Source organism: Grus americana, chromosome 7 (assembly GCF_028858705.1).
Source record: "Grus americana isolate bGruAme1 chromosome 7, bGruAme1.mat, whole genome shotgun sequence".
Lineage (NCBI taxonomy): Eukaryota > Metazoa > Chordata > Aves > Gruiformes > Gruidae > Grus > Grus americana.
Genome location: NC_072858.1, coordinates 16,640,897 through 16,660,973, shown reverse-complemented (window position 1 = coordinate 16,660,973; position 20,077 = coordinate 16,640,897). Strand labels below are relative to the sequence as shown.

General features: G+C 39.6%; 1 protein-coding gene across 3 annotated transcripts in view; it reads right to left on the bottom strand.

Moving 5' to 3' along the window:
- The window catches only part of LOC129208854 (gamma-aminobutyric acid receptor subunit pi-like), a 49,005-nt gene extending 34,849 nt beyond the window's left edge, over positions 1-14,156 (bottom strand). For 2 of the 3 annotated variants that reach the window (XM_054832258.1, XM_054832261.1), the window contains exons 1-2: positions 6,003-6,137; positions 5,705-5,793 (exon numbers count right to left, since the gene is read on the bottom strand). In XM_054832258.1, the coding sequence (XP_054688233.1) occupies positions 5,705-5,793; positions 6,003-6,017 (104 nt within the window). In that variant the 5' untranslated portion in view covers positions 6,018-6,137. Of the gene's footprint in view, positions 1-5,704; positions 5,794-6,002; positions 6,138-14,011 lie in introns of those variants that run through there. The other variant, XM_054832260.1, reaches the window with a different exon arrangement.
- Positions 14,157-20,077: the final 5,921 nt, after the last annotated feature.

Sequence of the window (20,077 nt, the reverse complement as noted above, 5' to 3'; positions counted from 1 at the left end):
AATTTCTGCCTAACCCCTAAGGTGAGCACCCCAAGAGTGTGAGCACGGTGTGCTCACCCATCACAGATTCAGGCTGTGCTCTTCATAAATTAAAATACAAGTGGTACTGACGGCTCATTGCCAATGATTTGGCAAGGTGCGCACATGGTTTGGGGCAATCCAAGCACAACTACAGGCTGGGCAGAGAATGGATTGAGAGCAGCCCTGAGGACAAGGACTTGGGGGTGTTGGTGGACAGGAAGATCAACATGACCTGGCAATGTGCGCTTGCAGCCCAGAAAGCCAACCATGTCCTGGGCTGCATCACAAGAAGCATGATCAGTAGGTTGAGGGAGGTGATCTTGCTCCTCTACTCCACTCTCGTGAGACCCCACCTGGAGTACTGTGTCCAGCTCTGGGGCCCCCAACATAAGAAGGACATGGAGCTGTTGGAGTGAGTCCAGAGGAGGGCCACAAAGCTGATCAGAGGGCTGGAGCACCTCTCCTATGAAGACAGGCTGAGAGACTTGGGGTTGTTCAGCCTGGAGAAGAGAAGGCTCTGGGGAGACCTTATAGCACCTTCCAGCCCCTAAAGGGGCCTACAGGAAAGCTGGAGAGGGACTGTTTACAAGGGCATGGAGTGACAGGACAAGGGGTAATGGCCTCAAGCTGAAGGAGAGGAGATTTAAATTAGGTATTTTGGATGGGGCTTTGGGCAACCTGGTCTAGTGGAGGGTGTCCCTGCCCATGGCAGGGGGAGTGGAACTAGATCATCTTTAAGGTCCCTTCCAACCCAAGCCATTCTGTGATTCTATTAGTTGAGAAAAGTGGGGTATGACTTTTCTTTAATTAAGAAGGTGAGAAGTAAATAATTGACTTAAGGAAGCCCAGCTGGCTGCAGGCAGAGGTGTTATCTCTGCTGATAGAGCAGCCACCTATATATTCACCAGGAGAGGGTTTCTGTGGTTTTTTTAACCCCCACACCAAAAGTGACTCATTACGAAGAGTAACCAGCTCTACTCCTTAGCTCTTCTACAGCTGCTACAGGAGCTGTAGCTGTGGTGGCTTCAGCCCTGGTGGGAAGGATGTAAGTACAAATTGATGCTTAAGGGGGCATCAGTGTTTTGTAGCCTTTTCTAGTCCTACCAAATCCAAACTGATTTTTTTGTTCTTCATAATTTCTTCTGGAGCTGTTCTTGAAAACTCTGCTTGTTCTTCTTAATATTTCTGTGTCTTATGTAGCTTTCCAAAACTTTCTCCTTTGTTTTTAATTTAATTTTTTTCTAAGGGAGCTTGAGCTGTTCTGTCAGGAAACTATGGGGTTTATCCACTAGGAATAATTCAGTATCTTAGATTGGCAAAACTTAAATGCTAAGATGATCTCATTGAATGCATGTGGCCAAATCACACTGGGTTTAGATGTGGTGTCTGCTGTTTTGAAGTGCTGCTATTGCTGTGTAAGTCTTCTGTTCTACCAGACTCTATTCCACATGAGTTGCTGTTTTTCATTAGCAGTCTTGTAACTTGTGCAGCTTAGATATTTGAATGATCCTATTTATTTCCCTTATTTTGTTCCTGTTTTTTACTACTTTATTGCTAGAGAGCTATGTTATTACTTAATGTTAAGTGTGGTCTTGAGTAATGCCAGCATTGAAATAAGGAATGTTTCTCCTGTAAGTTGTGTCCTAAAGAAACAAGCATGGTCACATTGAGTTGAAATGTGAATAAAAATAGAAAGGCCAATTTTATGTTGCACAGGAGTGTGGAAATTAGAAATGTACTTGAATTCAATTCATAAATACTGTGCTTGCAATAGATATTTCTGCTTTTATAGTTTACATATAATTTCAGTTAAGTGTTCAATGAGCTGCATGAGCTTAATTTCACAGCTGTACTGGATTGTTCTTGAATTATTTTCACATATTTTGAAACAATAAAGGAAAACTTGTCCCTTTTCCACTGCAAGGGTGTAATACTGTTCTGCTGATCAGTACACAACTGCAGAGTGGTCTGGTGTGTTATCTTGAACAGCTATTTTCTGAAACATATCTTAAATATTTGGCATTATTGTATGGAAGTCCTTTCCTTAAATCACCTGTGGTACCCTTTGAGATAATTCTTTATTTCCCTCATATGTGTAGCCTCATATATCTTTGGCCTTTGATTTTATGGTTAGGTAAGAACTTGTTGGCATGGGAAAGCTGTTGTGCAGTAATTGAGGCTGTGAACTAATGGGGCTCTGTCCCTTGTGTGCTATTTTGCCATATAATCTTTGAGATTATCCTAATAAGCCAAAATGTGAGAGGAACCTGAAACCTCCTAAATGTGAGTGTGTGGGGTTACCATCCTGGTAACTTTGGGATACTCAGAAGCAGATCATCAATGTTGAAAGGCAAGGAACATACAGACGTTACGTGCCTTAAGTGGTTTTGCTTGCCCACATTTTAAGGGAGGATGCTTTGTTTCCTTTAAAGTGCTCTAATTCATGTGCCCCATTCATCACTAAGCAAGAGTGAGCTCACAGCTGCACATATTCATGTATTCTGTCATATAGCCTTATGCAGGGATCACAAAGGATAAAAGTATAAGCTGAGACTTATTCCTTTTATGCATGTGCATCTTCTCATCAATGCATCTAAGCTTCTCTTTTACTCAGTATTTCTGTTTATACTTAACTAACTGCATATGTTCTAGTTCCTCCATTTTCTTAACGTATTTGAAATACATTGGCATGCATCTAAGTATGGAATTGCCTTGAAACAGCTGTTCCAGCTACTGAGGAGAGAATAAGCCTTTATAGAAGAAAACTGAATTTATTTGACAGCCAGGAATATCTATATGTTCTGGGCTGTCAGTGTATAATACATGTTTTAAACTCTTCAGGTTCAATGATCCATGCTTGCTCTTATAAAAAGCAGAATTATAATTATTTGATTTCCTTAGTTATTCTTGTGGCTCAAAACCTAGTATTTTTACAGGCGAGGCTAAGCTTGGAAGGTACAACTGCTTGTTATTTATGATGCTTTCAAGTTAGTGTCTGAACAGAATTGGGTAACTGGAGGGGGAAAAGGGAACGTCTGCCCTAAACAGTAGTATACATCACTGCTTAAAACAAAAGTACAGTCTAGACACATGTACAGGAATATTTTTCCTGGCTATTTTTTGTCAGAAGTTATGTATCATGAAAGAGGCAGAAACACCTTAGAACTGAGAGAAGGGAGAAACAAAATGTCAAACACAGTCTGAGAAAGTGTTTGAAACACCCCCCTCAGGAAAAGTTAGGGGGAAAAAGCTTTTTTCAGGCAATCCACTGACAGGCGAGGGGTTTAGACGCAAACAAAGGTGTTACTTCTCGTTTCACACCTGAAATGCTCAAGGATACAGGCTTGTGTATGGTCTTTGTAGATAAACTGCAGCAGAATCATCTACGTCACTGATTAATTCTCTGCTTCAAAGCAGCCAGTACTGTCACGGTTTGCTTGGTTAATTGGTAAGGTTGAAACAGTAGCATTACATTATCGCTTACCAGATACAGGAACAAATACTTAAATAATATAAGTGCTCTTAAACTCAGCCAAAAAAAAAAGTAAACATCCCATAGAATTTTCTGGATCTGACCCTATAAACCCAGACTAGCATTCTTTAATTTGAAAACACCCTTCCTGAAATAAAGCGGAGCCCTTCTTGGGACCAAATAGCATATATTTACTTAAGCTAATTACCGATAATGATTTGAAGTATAAGGTCTATTTATTACTCTGATAAATTTTCATTTCTACTTGTTAATAAAAATATTTCTGGGAAAGTGACCACCCAGGCAACCCCCTGGATACAGATTAGCATGCGTGTCTGATGTGATCATAATGCAATTTAATGTCAAGTGCTGGAAGTGAAGTTAAGAAATGCCATTCAGGAAGGGAGAACTAGAAAGTAAGGTGGAGTCTGATATCCTGGTGTGACACTGTTAGCATGCGTGTTGGGACAGATCATGTCTCCTGCGTATGATCGGGAAGATGAGGCTCTGGCTGTCTCTAAACTTAAAAAAAAACCAACCAAACAAAAAACCCCACCATTATTGATTATAAAGTACTTGGTAGATGAAAGTCTTCGCACATTAGCCAGAGCTTATACAAGTGGGGTATCTAAGGGGCCACTTGGGGAGCAATCCTGGCCCTTGCTTCAGTGCACCTCAGTCCTTGGATATTGCTTAGAAATATTTCTCTGTTGCAGTGCCAAGCAGGATAGTTTTTGTTTTAAACAACACTTTCGCCGAACCTTCCTGATTTGTGCACTGGAAAAAGGCATTTGTGTACCTACGCACCATCTTGGCTGCGAGCTAACCAAGGGGCAGAGCTGCTTCTCAGCCTGTTTGGATTTGGGTACGTGACCAGATCAGCTTGATGCTGTGCGCTTGTGCCTGAGCCAAACAGGTGCTGTGCGTGGACATAACTCCCATGGATACTACACAGGAATTAACTGTCTGGGCTTCTGGATACTCTTAGCCATGTGAAGCTGGAAGAGAGGATTCACCAAGTCTGCCTGATGAAGGCAATTATATACTGCAGGCTGAACTTCTCAGGGAATTTTGCCTCCTTGTTACTTAGATACTTCTGAAATGTTGCTGGTCTCTTAGCAGTGTTTTGTTACTGCAAAGCCATGAATCATCCAGTGATTATAGAGTGTGGCGACTCACAGCTGACGAGGAAGGAAGGTGGAATTAGAGCGAGTGTGTGTTCTGGACAAAGATCTCTTTATAGCACTGGAGAAGGTGGGGGAGATGGATGTTTAAACTCCCTTTCAGGCAACTGTTCCACCTGCCCTCACAACCAAGTGGAGGCTTTACCTAAGCATGTGTTTGCACACCCACTTGAACTACAGCTCAGGCAGAATCTTATCTTGAGGAATTTACTGGGACACCAAATAGGTTAGGCAATTCTACACAGAGAATCAGCTAACAGACTTTAAATACTTCAGTTAAAGGTGGTAGTCACAATGTTTAACTTCTCCATGCTTCCATTTTCTTACTGCTATTACTTATCAATAACAATTTTTATAGAAAGAATATATTTTAAGTGCTCCATTTCTATCTTAAGTTTTCTGTCATGGCAACTGCACTGTTAGCAGGGTTACTTGTACCCAGAAGGGATGAGTTTCACCTTCCAGCTTAATACAACTCGGCTTTCCTAAAGACTTCACATTTTTATCAACAGAGTAAGAAGACAATGTTTTAACCAGGTAATTCTCTTTAAGACGTTATTATTTCATAACAAATACACAAGGATGACTTTACTACCTCAAGCTTATAGTACGTCTAGGTGGACTGTGTGCTTCTGTCCTTGGGCAAGGTACTATGCTCCAGGCAAAAACCATGTGCCCTTCTAAATTTGCTAAGCATCTGATACAATATTCACACTCTCTACACAGTAATCCTTCATTTGAAGGATCATTTGCTTAAGTTAAATTCCTTTCTTTTTCTCCCCATCAGTTTTCTCGGTGACAAAAATCTGTAAATCAAGGCAGCTGAGATGATTTGTGAAGGAGTTCAGTCCTGTATTTCTGTTATTAATATCCAGGTTGTTTAATCTTTGTAAGAGGCAAGATTTAATTGTCAAGTAGATTTGGCTTTGTTACCTGCTCAGATATTTCTAATTATAAATAAATTGATTATAAACCAACTGGTATTATTATACATTTGCAAAAAAATTATTTCTTCAATATTTCTTACCTACACAGCATCAGTAGAAAAAGGGCTCTGAGAGTGCAGCATTTAAGACTGCACATTGTCAGGTGTGGTTTCAAAAGTTCTTGTAGCTCCTAAAAAAAAAAAAAAAGGTGCAGAGGTAATGTTTTACAATACATTTGCATTTCAAATATACAGAATTCACAAGGTTTTCAACACTAAATATATTGTATCCTGAATAGCTGCTGCTATAAGTGTATTAGTAAATATCTACAGCAATTAAAAAAACCCCAAACCCTCAAAACTTCAAAAAAGACATGGTACCAGCAATAATTTAACTTACCAATACAAGTTGCATTCCAGTATACTACAGCTCTTTCATTTTTGCATTGGTCCTTTAAGTATTAGGAAAAGTGATTGTTTGGGAAAATAATGCAATCATGTGCAGGAGAATCATAAACACTGAGTTTTGTCTCTGCTATTTGTGCTTGTAAATGAGTGCGTCTCTGGCATATCAGTGCACTCCTCTGGTAAATACATAACCCCATCATAGAATGCAGAGCTGTTAAAGACCAATGTCTCTGGTACATGGGTAGTAACAATACCTATGATACATATCTTTGGTAAGCTTTTTGTTAATGAGGAAAATTGAAATTACATATTTGTACCTCTAGCTATTAAAAAAAGATTCTTTGCCTGTATATAAATAATCATATATAACCATCTGCATTCATCAAAATGTTTGGCTGAGGCAAGATGTTTTCTTCTGAAAGGGATTTCTTTGCTTTTGTCAGTATGATTCACATCCATAGTGGTTATTTTAAGTAATCTGTCAGCTCTGTAATCCATTTCTGGATGAAGAGAGTATCAATCGACAGTTTAATGCAGTCATGCAACAGATCTGAAATTCAGAGACTGTGAAAACTTTTGCTACGTTTCATCAAAGCACTGAAATCTTATTTGTAAGATTTGCTTCAAAACTTTAAAAAAACCCTACATGACAGGAACATTACCCACCCAGAATCTGCTAGACAACTCTTAAATGTTAATAAATACAAATGTTGTAGGCTTTAGGAAGGGACACTCAAACAATACTATTTTCAATGTCCAGAATGAATTTTGCAGGAGTCTCTTGCACTTTAATTTCACAATAATTTACTAACAGTAAAGAATTTGAAGCTTCAGAACTTGAAGCTTTGTTTCACCATCCTTTAGCGACCAATGCAAAATGCTAGCAAGCTTTTTTACCCCAAAGAAATTTTTCTCTCCGTCTATAGCTCTAGTAAGAGCAACACTAGTGGTATTTACTTAAATTAATGCTGTGTGAACGGTATCTGACTTGTATGTAACAGCGGCGCAGTGACAAAGTTGTTAATGTCTCCAAAGAAAAATGAAAGCCATTTCAATGGCTTTTTAAACGAGGAAGAATTCTCAGCATCTTGGATACTTTAAGCATACACTAGCCTGGTAAATATTAATGTCAAAATAAATCATACACTCCTACTGACTTCCACAGAAAATCATGCATGAGACATTAAGAGAGCCTGTTATAGGAAGATACAGCACAAATGAGCAGATGGTGTTGTCAGAACATTGCTCTCTAAATGCCGATTCTGTAACACTCCTGGTGCGTATCATGGGATCTCTTTTGCGTATCTCATTTTGGGTTTGGATGGATACTTTCTACATTCACTATCTTTATCTCACAGGAAAATATGCTAAAAATAAGTATTATCTTTCTGGTTTCCCAGAAAACCTCTTACTGACTTTATAAGTACTTCATAAAGCTTCTTTTATATTTAGCTTTTGAATTGCTACTATGAGCTCCTAATGTGTCTGAAGATCCTTTATAAACAGCTTAAGAAATCCTATGGATATTTCTGTACTTGTTTGGTTTTAGTTTTTACAGTACTAAAGATCAAAATGGAATGAGTTGGTTACTAATCTTTCTAAAGCAACTGTTTTACCTTCAGATCTTAATCAATTTAGCAACTTCATGGGGGGATGGGGTGGAGAATTTTAGTCTTTGACACATGAAAGGTCAAATCCATTCTGTGGTATGTGGATTAATTTTGTATGCTCAGGAAGAGAGAGCATGGAAATCACAGGAAGGAGAGGTTCTCTTATTTCTGTATAAGAAATACTAATCAAGAGATCTAATTGCCATGTCAACTGGCAGCCCATCACTGCAAAGGGACGCTGCATGCCAGCCAAGGAATAGAATTGGGTAGCTATTGAAGTCTTAAGCAGTTTCACAGATAATACTTAAGCTGGATATATAAATCACTGCTGCATGTGCATACACGCTTGCATGCACACACACATTTTCTCTGCTGTCCTTTTTTTATGGGGCTTACTGAGCTGGTTTGTTCCACTGAAAAGCCTGCCTCTTGGCATGTTTGCACATCTGGACCTTTCCTCTGTCATGCATTTCTTTATCGAATGTTACACGCTCACAGCAGGATTCCTTCCTGCATATGCAGACCTTATTAACTATTGGTATTTAAAACTAGTTCAGCAGGACCTATAATATTTTCCTCTTTCCCAGAGCCTAGAAACCTGTTCTCTGTATGGAATATGAAGCCATATGGTTTTATCAGACAGACCACATTTTGTCCAGGTTATTGTGCATATATTGACACATCTCCATGTTCTAAACATGTCATTAAGTAATTGAGGTGAAGGTAACAAATATCAGCCCTGTTTTCCTATATGATGAGACACAACTTTCTACTTTGGATTAGATCATATTAGGATTGTAAAATAGTACATAATGTTTTGGCATTTCTCCCAGGAATTCAGTATTTATCTTCAGCATGAGAGGAAAAGCGAATTGTGCAAATTTCACAAACCTCTGAGACTGAAATGGGATGAGGTGGAGAGCTGGCAGAGGTGGTAGCAGTATCTTAAAATTTCACTGGAAGTGAATTTTCTGTGAATGAATCAAAGGATGAAATGCCTGTTATACTGAAGTATCTTATCCACAAGACTAAAAATTATTAGATAAAGACACTTTGTCATATGGTAGCGGCCATATGCCTGAATTCCCATGGCTGCTGTTGCAGGCATCTAAAACTGTATGTAGAATTATCTTGAAAATAAGAAGTCAATAGTGGGTTTATAGATAGTATAGGATGAATTAGCATTGCAGTTGCATTTGACTTCTGAATCCAAACTGTTGAATGACAGCACCTTTAAATGCTTGACTGAAAAGCAGCTAGAAATTCAGGAGGGATTCAGCCAGAGTGCCAAAGAAATACAACTACCTCCTCTGCTCTGCATTGTCCTACTTGCATTGTCCACTATAACTGCAACATAGCCAATGAGTGTGTGTGTGTATATGTATACATTCTTTACTCCTTCCTCTGGTGGTTAGATCAATATGAAACAGTCGGAGGGAAAATGATGGAAAGCTGAAAATATTAAAGACTCAGTGGGAGAAAGGGAGTGGATACGTGGAAGGCAGTCGCAAGATAAGATTCAGAAGTAACGGGCAGAGAGATGAAAAAGGAAGAACTCCTACAGGATATGGCCCCAGAATGCCACTGTCACTTCCAGATTCTTTATTCATTCTTCGTTCCTGCCCTTGCTTTTAGTAAATTGGTATCTGACACTATATTGCCATTTTCATTGCCTTCTCCAGTTGTTCTGGGCAGTCGTCTTTGCTACTCTTATTTCCACATTGCATAGGCAATAATTTTATCTCCCTTCAGCTGTGTACAAGCAACAAGTGAAAATAAAAAGGCAGCGAGTAACTTTTGCTCATCAGTCAGAAAAATCAACTGCACACAACTGATTGACAGTAGTCACTGACAGATAGCATTTTATGGCATAAAGTGATGTGCTATCTGTTTTAATCTGGATGCCTGTCTATAATAGCCCTATTCTTGATGCTTTTTCAAACATAAATCATGAAAGAAGGTGATGCAAAATTTTCACACATTAAGATTATTTTTCATGTTAAGATCAATGAGTGCTGCAGAGTGTGGTTTGAGTGAAAAGTAGCAAGAGTCTATTTTTTTTTATGGGGCAAATTAGAAAGAAGGAATAAAACCCACCAGCAGCAAAACTCCAGGTCTAACTGGGGAATTGACTGATGAAAGTGGACCAATGCATGTGTCTGCATCCCATTACATGGGGCACCCTCTTATTTAGCTGACAAGCTGGCTCTTGGCGTACCAGCTACCTCGTGTCTAAACCCTAGGCACATCTGATCTTGCCTACCGCGGACATAAACCATGCAAAGTCTCCTTGGGCAAGCCAGCAAAGTTAGATTTACTTGGTCCGTGGAAAGCAGCTGTCTTGTCATGTTTTCTTTGCAGTACAGGGGCCGTCTGTGGTGACAGTGCTATGTTAGCAATTGGATGGATGTGAAGTTTTTACTGTTGATATATCTAGCAATAGTTCAAAGTGAAATACTGGATTCCAGTTATGCTCTGATGTTCTGATTGATACAGTTGTCACATGTGCCAGGTAATACAAATAATAGCTGAAAATGTTGCTTTCTCACTGAAACACTCAGGAAGTTGCTCCGATCTGTACAACATCTTTCTCGGGTTTTGTGCTCTGAGGTGTTTTTGTTAAAGATATCATTCAATAGCAGAAGGTCATATTGTTAAAATAAGTAGAATGAATTTAAGATTTACCAGACATGAAAATCTGCTTCTCTGGTGTAGCGAAATGAGCTGTAAGTAAAACTTCACACTTAAACATTGCTTAGATATTTATAGGGCATTGTATGAGAGTCTTTCACATGATCCTGAATAAATTTGTATGAAATTTATTAATTTAGTAAAAAAAAGGTATTTAATTTTTTAATAAATTTATTTTTAAAAAATAGCATGGCAAGATTTCAGACTGTAGCAGCAACAACTCAGTGATATATTTCAATATCCCAAATAATAGACAAGTTAACATGCAAAATCATTGTCCTCAAAATACACTGGAAGGTCAAAGCTAGGTCAAAGAAATCCATTGTTGAAGCCATTTTAAATTTTTTTAGTATCAGTACTTCTAACCACAAAAGGCATAAAGACTAGCAGTATGGTGCTAATATAGTATTAAGTATATGAATACTGTCTAACTGTTAGAGACTTTTGCTGTTCTAGATTGAGGTCTGTATTTCTCACCAAGTTCTCTGCATTATCAATTTCATAAACATCAAAGCCTTAGAGTAACTTACATAACCTATAATAGGATTATTTTATATGTTTATTTGCTGTTGTTTTCACTCTGTGCATTTTAAATAGATTAGTTTGTATCTTGGGTTAGCTGGAAAATAAGTTAGATGTTGTTAATGTTATACAGTTTTCCTGGAAAATGTCATATTTGTAACAGCTGGGTGGTTAGGATGGTAACACAATTCTAGGAGTTACCTTCATGGAACAAGTGTCAGATGTCCTACTTCCAACCAGTATAACACTGAATGGAAAGGTTTCAACAATGTACTGAAATTGATGTAGTAATAAACATTCACAGAACAGGTTTTAATAAATGAATGTGCGTGTGTTTCTGCTTAAATATAGCACTCATTACAAGCTCTGCTGGTACCTATTGAAAAATCTATAGAAAGTCACACAGGTTATTTTCTAGTAAAAAAGGCAATGGATTAAATAACACTCTTCCACCTTGTGCCTAAATATGCTTTTAGATAGCTGACACTCTAAAGTCCAGCAGATCAGTGGTGTTTGAGTCATGGTTGATGATTACTGCTGTTTGTAATTATCCAAATGAATCAGAAGTTTGTGGGATTGTTAATGCTTGTTTATATGTGTATATTTTACTTAAAGATTTTGCTCTGTATGTCCCAGTTCTGCTATCTATGCAGCTGGACCTCTACATACATCTGCAAATTTTAGGAGTCCTCTTGTACCAAACTACAGGTCTCAAATCTGAGACCTTTACTGGCTTTTTAAGGTTTATGTCAACACTGCAAGGTCCTTCCCACCCAATCCCACAGACAGTCAGGGATCACCTTCTGCCACACCAGTCTGTGTCTGACAGCCACAAGTCACAGCCCACCCGTGTGGCTTCACCAGAGCTACAAAGAGCAGAGAGGTGCTTGGTTTTCATGCAGTTTAAAGAATGAATGTGCTTAAGTCAAAGAGGTAGGCAACCTTCAGAGGCTGCAAATGATGAATGAAACCTCAAAGGCACCTTAACAAAGGTTTTGACTTTGCAGGGAGGTGCAAACAGCTTTCACATGGCTAGCACTGATGGCTTGGGTGCTCTCCCATCTCCCAGCTGATACTTGACAGCTGTTTGGGTGAGCATTTTAGGTCACCAAGTTTCTAAAGGGCACTCACAAGCATGGGTTGAAAGCAGACGCAGTGCTACTGCAGCACTGATACCATACTTCACTAGTTACACAGACCAGGCTAACTTGTTTCTATAGCCCGTAGCAAAATGGAGCCACAGTTTTGTTTGAGCACTATCAAAATAGATATGATTAATATAAATAGTTGAAAATCCAGAAAGTTGGACAGAATATGCTGGTTCAGATTAAGAAATAACAACTTGATTTGAAAAGACAAGTGAAATCACATCATTCTGATGCCAGCTTAAATTATTGTTCCTTATGAAAGTTAACAGATCTAGAATCTTCTAGCTCTTAACCTGGAGGAGAGTGTCCCTACATAGACCCTGACGTCTTTAAGTTTTGCTCAAGCATTCTCATGTTGTGGAAACTATCCAGGACCCAACTAATCTGCCTGCAGCTTCCCTCCATGCAGCCTCTGGCATGGCAGAATGAGGGACATCTCGCTATATGTCACTGAACACATGCTCGAGGCTGTGAGGGAAAAATAATAGCCCTGCGGTAGCAGATTAGGCTTAATCATATCCATCTTCTCTCCTCGTTCGATATTTTGCTATGTGCCTCTGAGATTTACAACAGAGAATCAGCCCTGTGGTTTGCAATTAATTTTGTTTGCAATTGCAAAGGCTTATTTGTTTGGGGAGGAAAGGAGAAGAAAGGGAGGAATATACCCCAGTGAATGCCTTGTTTTCCATGGAAATTATGAAGTTGAACCATAGACTTTTCCTGGTTTGACTGTTCATATGCATGCCTGTAAACCTCCAGAGAAAGTATTATTTTTCTTGGGACACTTAGTCACCAAACTACTGCTTGTCAGTTTGAGCCTGAGGTCTGTAATTCCTTGCTGAATTAGTGTCCTGTAACCAGGAGACTTACAAACTAACTGTTTTGAGCTGTGCAATAGGATGAAAGATGAGGAAGGAGAAAATCTGTTTTCAAAGCAGTTTAGATTTTTTACAATCTAGGAAGGTTTTGCATTTGAAACAAACTGGCACAAATTAATGTAATTAAAAGTACTCGGTAGAAACACATATATTAGCATTTCTCCCTCCGATTATCATTTGCTTTTAATTGTACAGCCACACAAATGTGAATGGTCTCAAAGTTCAGTGTCCTGGGCTCAGCTGCACACTTTTGTACCTGCCAAGGCTGAAGTCAGAGGAGTTATCCTGACTGAGATGTGGAACTGAGTGCAAAGTCAGCAGGAATTCAGTCTAAGACAAAATTACAAGAGGGGCTTTGAAAGTATGTGGCATTTTTCAGTAAAACATGTATTTCAGATTTTTTCCACTAATACAGATTTAACTAATCTTCCCATGTGGTGTGCGACTGTTTCAGGATCTTCCTTTTCCTTAAATACATTCTGCTTTACCTTTATTCTATGGCAGTCATTAGAATTACCTGGACTTGTGTCATGATGAAGAGCAACCTTTAAGAACCTTATTTATAAAGTTTGAATAGACATTGGAATTATGTATATAGGCAGGTGAATTTTTTTATAATTAGAAAAAAAGCCTCCTAGAGAAATAAAATACTTTCTTTTAATTCAAAAATTTCCTTTCATCATGACTCAATGCCCAACAACAGGTTTAATCAACATGATCTACTTTCATTCAAATATTGTACACCTTAAGTACTGGCACATTGTTCATCTCTGCATTTGTTTGAGGTTCAGATTTGACAGGGAATTGAGGGGGGAAAATGGAAGCTGGTTCTGAAATTATCTTTCTGGCAGAAGTTTTTCCATATGTCATTCACTGTCTTTAAAAACAAGGTTTTGCAGGCTTTTGGGGGAAAACTCGCTTCTCAGATTTGACTTATTTCATTAATCGCAATTTGAGTTATTCTGTGATATTTTAACCCAGCAGAATGCACCTTAATACCTCAGAGGGAAAACTAACATTTTTTTAAAAACACTTGAGCAGAGGGGTAGGAATGAGAAGGGAAGGCAGGAGTACCCCCAGGAAAGGAGCAGTGCTGGGGACAGGCTCCCGGCGGGGAGGGTGCCGCGTTCCCCGAGGGCCAACGCGCCTTACCTGCAGCCGGGGCCGCGGCCCCTCCGCGGCGGAGGACGGAGCGCGGCGGCCGCCTCCGTGCAGCCTCGCAGCCGGCCGAGGACTGCGGGGGCGCCGCGCCGAGGGCCCTGGGTTCGAGCCCGCCCACGGCCGGAGGTGGGCGGCAGTGGGAGAAGGCCCCCCCCGCTATTGCCAGCTTAAGCCCCATAGGTGTCTCTAAACAGCATTGTCCCCTTCCCTGCCCTTCCTCCTTTGCTTACTCTCACTTACACCCCTTTTCAGTTGCTGGTGTGTTTGGGGGGGAAACGATGCTGGAGAGAGAAGTGGTGAGGGATCCCTGCCAGACAAAAATCAGTGGCAGCACTTCCCACCACTTCTTTTTTTGCAGTGCCTCTGGAACACAGCTTGCATAAAACTTCCTGCTTATTGCCTTGTTTTCCTTCTTTCAGTTGTCACATTCCAGCTACCCCGGGTAGAAACGTCCACCTTGTTCTCTGTTTGATGTGGAAATGTTCTCAATATATTCAGGTAACACTGTTCAAGTCTTTCTAGGAGTGACTGGAAGAAAAATATTAGTTTTGCACGTTACTTTCCTGTCTGACCTTTCACTTTGGGAGCTGTCTGCACCTTGCAGATAGATGAAAGTACCACTTTCTCTGGGGAAACACCATTCCACACAATGCAAGATGAAGGAAACCACTTAAGGAATGTGATTCCCAACCCAGGCTGTGTTAGGGGAAGCAACTTCTGACAGACTTTAAGATCTGCTGTCAGAAATTGTTGCATGTAGCTAGGATATGAGGAAAAGGAAAAGAAATCCTTCCTGACAGGGTCACTATCACCAGTATAAAATATGGCATTGCTGGTCCAGGCTGTGGAGGAGGAAAAAGATTATTTTGACGACTTCAGTTTCAACTACTACTGCTGGTTTTGGGGATGAAAGAGTTGAGAACTGTTGAGGAAGGCAAAGGCTTGAGAGGTCCCAACCCTGCATCCTCTAGCAGTAAAGACCTTCAGATTTTGCTTCCTAGCACATGCTAGTCTCAGTTCATGTCAGAACTAAACATGTGTTTGCTTTTTCTTAACTTTATCTTTAAATTAGTTACCAACATGTCGTTATAAGAGGCTGTTTTGACATCACGTGTCTGATGTTACTGCACTGGAAGCTGCCCCCAAGCTACAGAACATGGGAAGGTCTGAGGCCCAAAATAGGAGAGGAAAAACGCATCTCTCCATGACAAAATATGGAGCATGTTTCCCTACTGTTGTGTGCCTTTCTGCTTCTGTTATTGCCTAAAGCTCTTATTTGTTACTGCATCTGTGGGCAGGAGAAATTAGAGAAATGTAAAATCCCATATTGCCTGCAAATGCCGAATGTTGATCCAATTATAAGTCAAGAATATGTGCCGAGTGTGCCTGCTCTGGGATACCTCCCCTCATATCTCATTTGAACAGTCTAACTGTGTAACATGTATAGTGTTTATCTTTCATTCATCAGTCAAGCAGAAAGAAGCTTGAAACCCGGGGGGTGGGGGGGGGAATCCCTGATTATTTCTATTGCAGAACAGCTGCAAGTGGGAGAATCAGCAAGTTTGGTCTCATGTGGCATTTCATAGCATTAGAACTGAGAAAACAGCTTTAAAGACAATTCTGTTACCAACTGGCATAGAAACAATGCTGATGTTTGTTTATTATTCCCAATAGTACTCCAAGCACAGGTTATATCTAGTGGACAGTATCAGAAATCCTTAAATTTCTAGGGATCTGTTTCTACATACATCTTAAAGCCTATTTCTAGTTCCCACTAATTACGGGTCATAATTTAAAGAGGGTGAAAATATTCTGTCTGAAAACTCAAAGCATCGATGTGCTGTTGCCTGTTTCAGTTCACAGTGCTCAAAAGGAGAACTCTGAAAAATAATGTCTTAAGAAAGTGGGAGTTCAGCACCTGTCTGAATTTCAAGTCTCTCAGGCAGTTGAGATGCATCTGAAAATCTTGGGCAGCACACATCCTTCTCTCCATACAAGAGCACTGAGCAGCAGCAGCAGTCACTGGGACTCCGGATCACCTGAAGCAGCACCTGGGCCATGAGCAGTGTGGCCATGAGTGTCTGGAGACAAGCAAGTAAATGACAGTGCTAAAATTTAATTACCATGGCCTGAAATATTAAGACTGTCAGTAAAACCTGTTAATATAAAACTAAAACTTATGCTGCTTTCTTCTAAAGCTCATACTGGTCCTTCAGAGCACCTATGGTTCTCAGTTTATTAATTTTCTGTGGGGTGCCTCTGTCCCCATGCACAGACCTGCCCTGTCCCCCCGAGAGCTAGCTCCTGCCAATTTCTTGCCCCTTTGTGCTCCCTGCAGCAGCGGGACCTCTGAGGCACTGAACCCGCCACCTGCCCTTGAGCTAGTCCCAGAAAGGGATGGGCTCAATTATTAACCCAAAGCTTAAGTCTTTGAATAGAGCCATTCATCGCCTGGGAAAATCAGCTGACTCCATCCTCAGGCTCGTAAAGGGTAATGAAATTGTTTCAGAGAACAGCTCGCAGAAATGGCTCCTTGAACACAAAAAATCTGGATGCCCGTGGTAAGAAATCATTTAACTCCTCTGTGCATTTAGCCCTCTGCATCTGTATTGGAGCCTATGTTGGGTAAGTTGGGGGGTTTAATGGACTTTCGTTAGAGTTTGTAACCTCAGAGGTTTGTCGTAACATCCGCAGCACTGATTAAACAGCATTGTAATCTGTAATGACTTTCAATAGCTGTAATGCCAAGAATAATAGAAGGCATAGTGAACTTCTGGTGTTCCAGGGATTCCTGGACATATGTCAAATTCTGATCAGCAGGCTGACTGTGAGATTTTAGGTGCTTGAACTGCTTGTCCATTAACACATGACCCTTATAAATAAGCCAATGTTAGTATTATCACTTAAGTATCATATTGATACATAGTATACTTGGCGATGTGGTGTATCATAAACCAAAATGTCCCCATTTTTAATTCGGTTACATTGACATTTAATTGACATTATTTTGGACATATTTATGTAAGTATAAGTGCTTGGAATACTGACCAAACACGTTCTGAATAAATGCGGTATTGCGTGAGGACCTGAAAATGAGACCAAATAATACAACTTTGTATCTAAGCTCAAAGCAAAGAAAAAAGTGAGAAAATACCCACTCATCTATAGATATGATGTAAAATTTCCCATTTTAATGAGGTAACAGGTAATACCAATGTTGAGGACTTTTGAAATCTGGTGATTGGAGAGTATCAATTTGAAAATACTATAAACAATTCTGTCTCATTATTCAGTATCCCAGCGAATGTAATGGAAAGGATGAAAATAACACCATAAAATGTGCTCCATTTGTAGAATTCTTTAGGGGAAAAAAAAAGGGTTTGGATTACTATAAGTTACGTGGGAAGTAGAGGATGAGTTGATCAGTGTTCTAATACCTGGTAAGGTCTACTCTCAAATAGGAATGCTTGTCCATGAAAGTCTACGTTCTTGTACCTACTACAAACTGCATGAATAGTTGCATTTTAAATTATTATAATAATTCTCAGTGACCTGAGGGCTACATTATTATGTGAGTGGAAAATAATGAAAATATAAAATGGCTCAAATTGAAGAGTTCCTATCTTCCCTCTTCGTATCTTGTTGCTCAGTCACGCAAGAAATTCTTTGACCATTACCTGTAGCAAGAGTCCCACTTACATAAAACACTATCATTTTTATGTAAGTATTTGTTGTCTTCATTTTGTTTTAGACCTATCTTGGGTTGAAATTTTTCTCTTCTCGATAAGCCTTTACTTGTCAAGTGAACATCTTATTTCACTGGCTGCTTTTTTCACTGAAGTTACTGAGGCTTAATGGCTTATTTTAATGTTCATCTGACCTCTTGTAGACTTACTCATATGCTGAAATCAAAGCAGGTTCTTACTGAAATTTGGGCCTCCTACCCCACCTCTGAGTCTGGAGCGCTATGGCTGTCTTCCCTGGAGAGATGTTTTAGGCAGCCAGGATGCATCTTGCACCTGAACATCTTGAGCTCAGATCACGATTTTCGGGCACTATGCTAACCTTTACTCTTCCCATGTAGTGACAAAGCACTCCAGGGTGAAACCTTCCCAGCAGCAAGGCACCATCATCTGAAACCACTGTTTCTTTAAAGGTTGTTTTGAGAAGCACATATTTTTGGTTGTATCACTTGTCAGTTGATTGATAACTGCAAGGCTGCGTTTGTCATAGCTTTGTTAGCTCTTGCTATGCTATTGAATATGTCCAGGTGCTGGCTTTAATGAAGTACTTAGGTTTCCATTATGCCTGGAATAAAGTCAATACTCAAGAATTAGATTAAATGAATGAGAAAGCTGAGGTGAAGGCGGTGGATTTGATTATCTTGGGTAATTGATTTTTCATTCTATGATGCTGTCAATGCCTGACAGGCCAGGTGGATTAACTGATTCTGTCAAGAACAGGCAGGCTTGTGCTAGTCTTGCGTTATGTATAATTTTTCAGTTTATCAGTAGGACAGTGGAAATGTGTAAGCGTATGGCTGGGATGTCTCCTGCTATTTTGAAAGACTTAGTTTCATAGGGTTTTTTTACTGGCCTGAAATTCTTGCTCTTCCTCATGAGCATAATGTACCTGTTCAGCTATCAATAACAAAAACCCTCCAACAAGTGTGCTACCAAGACATTAAGAAGCACATTTCACAACCCCATTACCCCGTGGACCTTAACAATATGCATTGTGGGCTCTCTGGCCTGGCTGTTACCTGGGGTAAGATAGAAACACTGGAGCGTAGTTAGCAAACCCCAGTTGTGAGTGGGACCAGGAAAAGCCATGAGGCACCAGGCTTGCTCTAACTGCCCCGCCAGACAAATTTGCTGACTTGCTGTTGTGCAGTCCTAGCGGTAAAGCCGAATTGCTGGCAGCAGGTTGACTTGTCTTCCCCAAAGAGAAGCTGGAGTGGTTACTGGACCTTTCCTACACTTTCTCATTAAAGTGGTGGTGGTTAGAAAAGTGCCACTTTCTACTCTCCATGCTCAGGCTACCTAAAGATGCCACCAATGTCCATGAATGTAATCATCATCTTTTCATCTTCAACTCTGCATGAATTAACTGTAAGAATTAATATATCAAAGTTTCATTTCTTAAGCCCTACCTGCTATGTGATCTGAGCGAGACTAAAAGAATTGATGAGATAATACTGAAACTCTACTTTGACAGAAAAGATTTTTTTTCCAGCCCATATGGGATTGCACTGTGCTGTGAACACGTACCACGTGGCTTCATCTGTTTATGGTTTAGTTTATTCCACTATACTCTATATCAATACATTACATGACATTAGGGAGACCTTGGTGAAAAAAATACATAAAATTCTTCTGCTTGTAAAAGGAAATTACTTATTTTGCTTCTTCCTTTGTTTTCAGCACTATATTTTTCACACTAGTGTTCCTACTATTAATGTACTCTCAACACTTTTAAAAGCATACTGAGGAAACTAAAACAAATTTTGTTTCTATAGTTGGCTGTGTACTACCCCATAATATGACTCCTACTTATATTAAGTGTAGACTTCAATGTACTATTTATTAAAGCTGAGTAGCTATGTATAAACACAAAAAGGATTCACCAATATTTCTTTTAAAAATTAGTTATGAACATGGAGAAAGTGTTTCTTGCAGGCACTTGTCAGGCTTTCACTTGCTGTAAAATTATGAAAGAATAATAGCAAGGCATAATAACCTCTTAAATGTCACTTGAATTATGATATCTTAAATTAATCAAATTAAAATGTAATGTTCACTTAAGTCTCTTATGAGTATACTGTGTACAAACCCCCATTATGTAGAAGTACTAACCCATAAGGAGTAGTCAGGCTGGTAGCTGGTGAAGTTAAACTTTCCACAAGCTCATTTTAAGTAGGTGATGGCAACATTATTTTTTGGTTGGGAATACCTCTTTGTAAGGCTGTCAGATTTAAAGCAAAATTTCCAGAAAAAAATAATTTTTGTTTTGAGTAACTATGCACTCAAACTGTCTGGCTTCTCCTAGGAGCTTTGC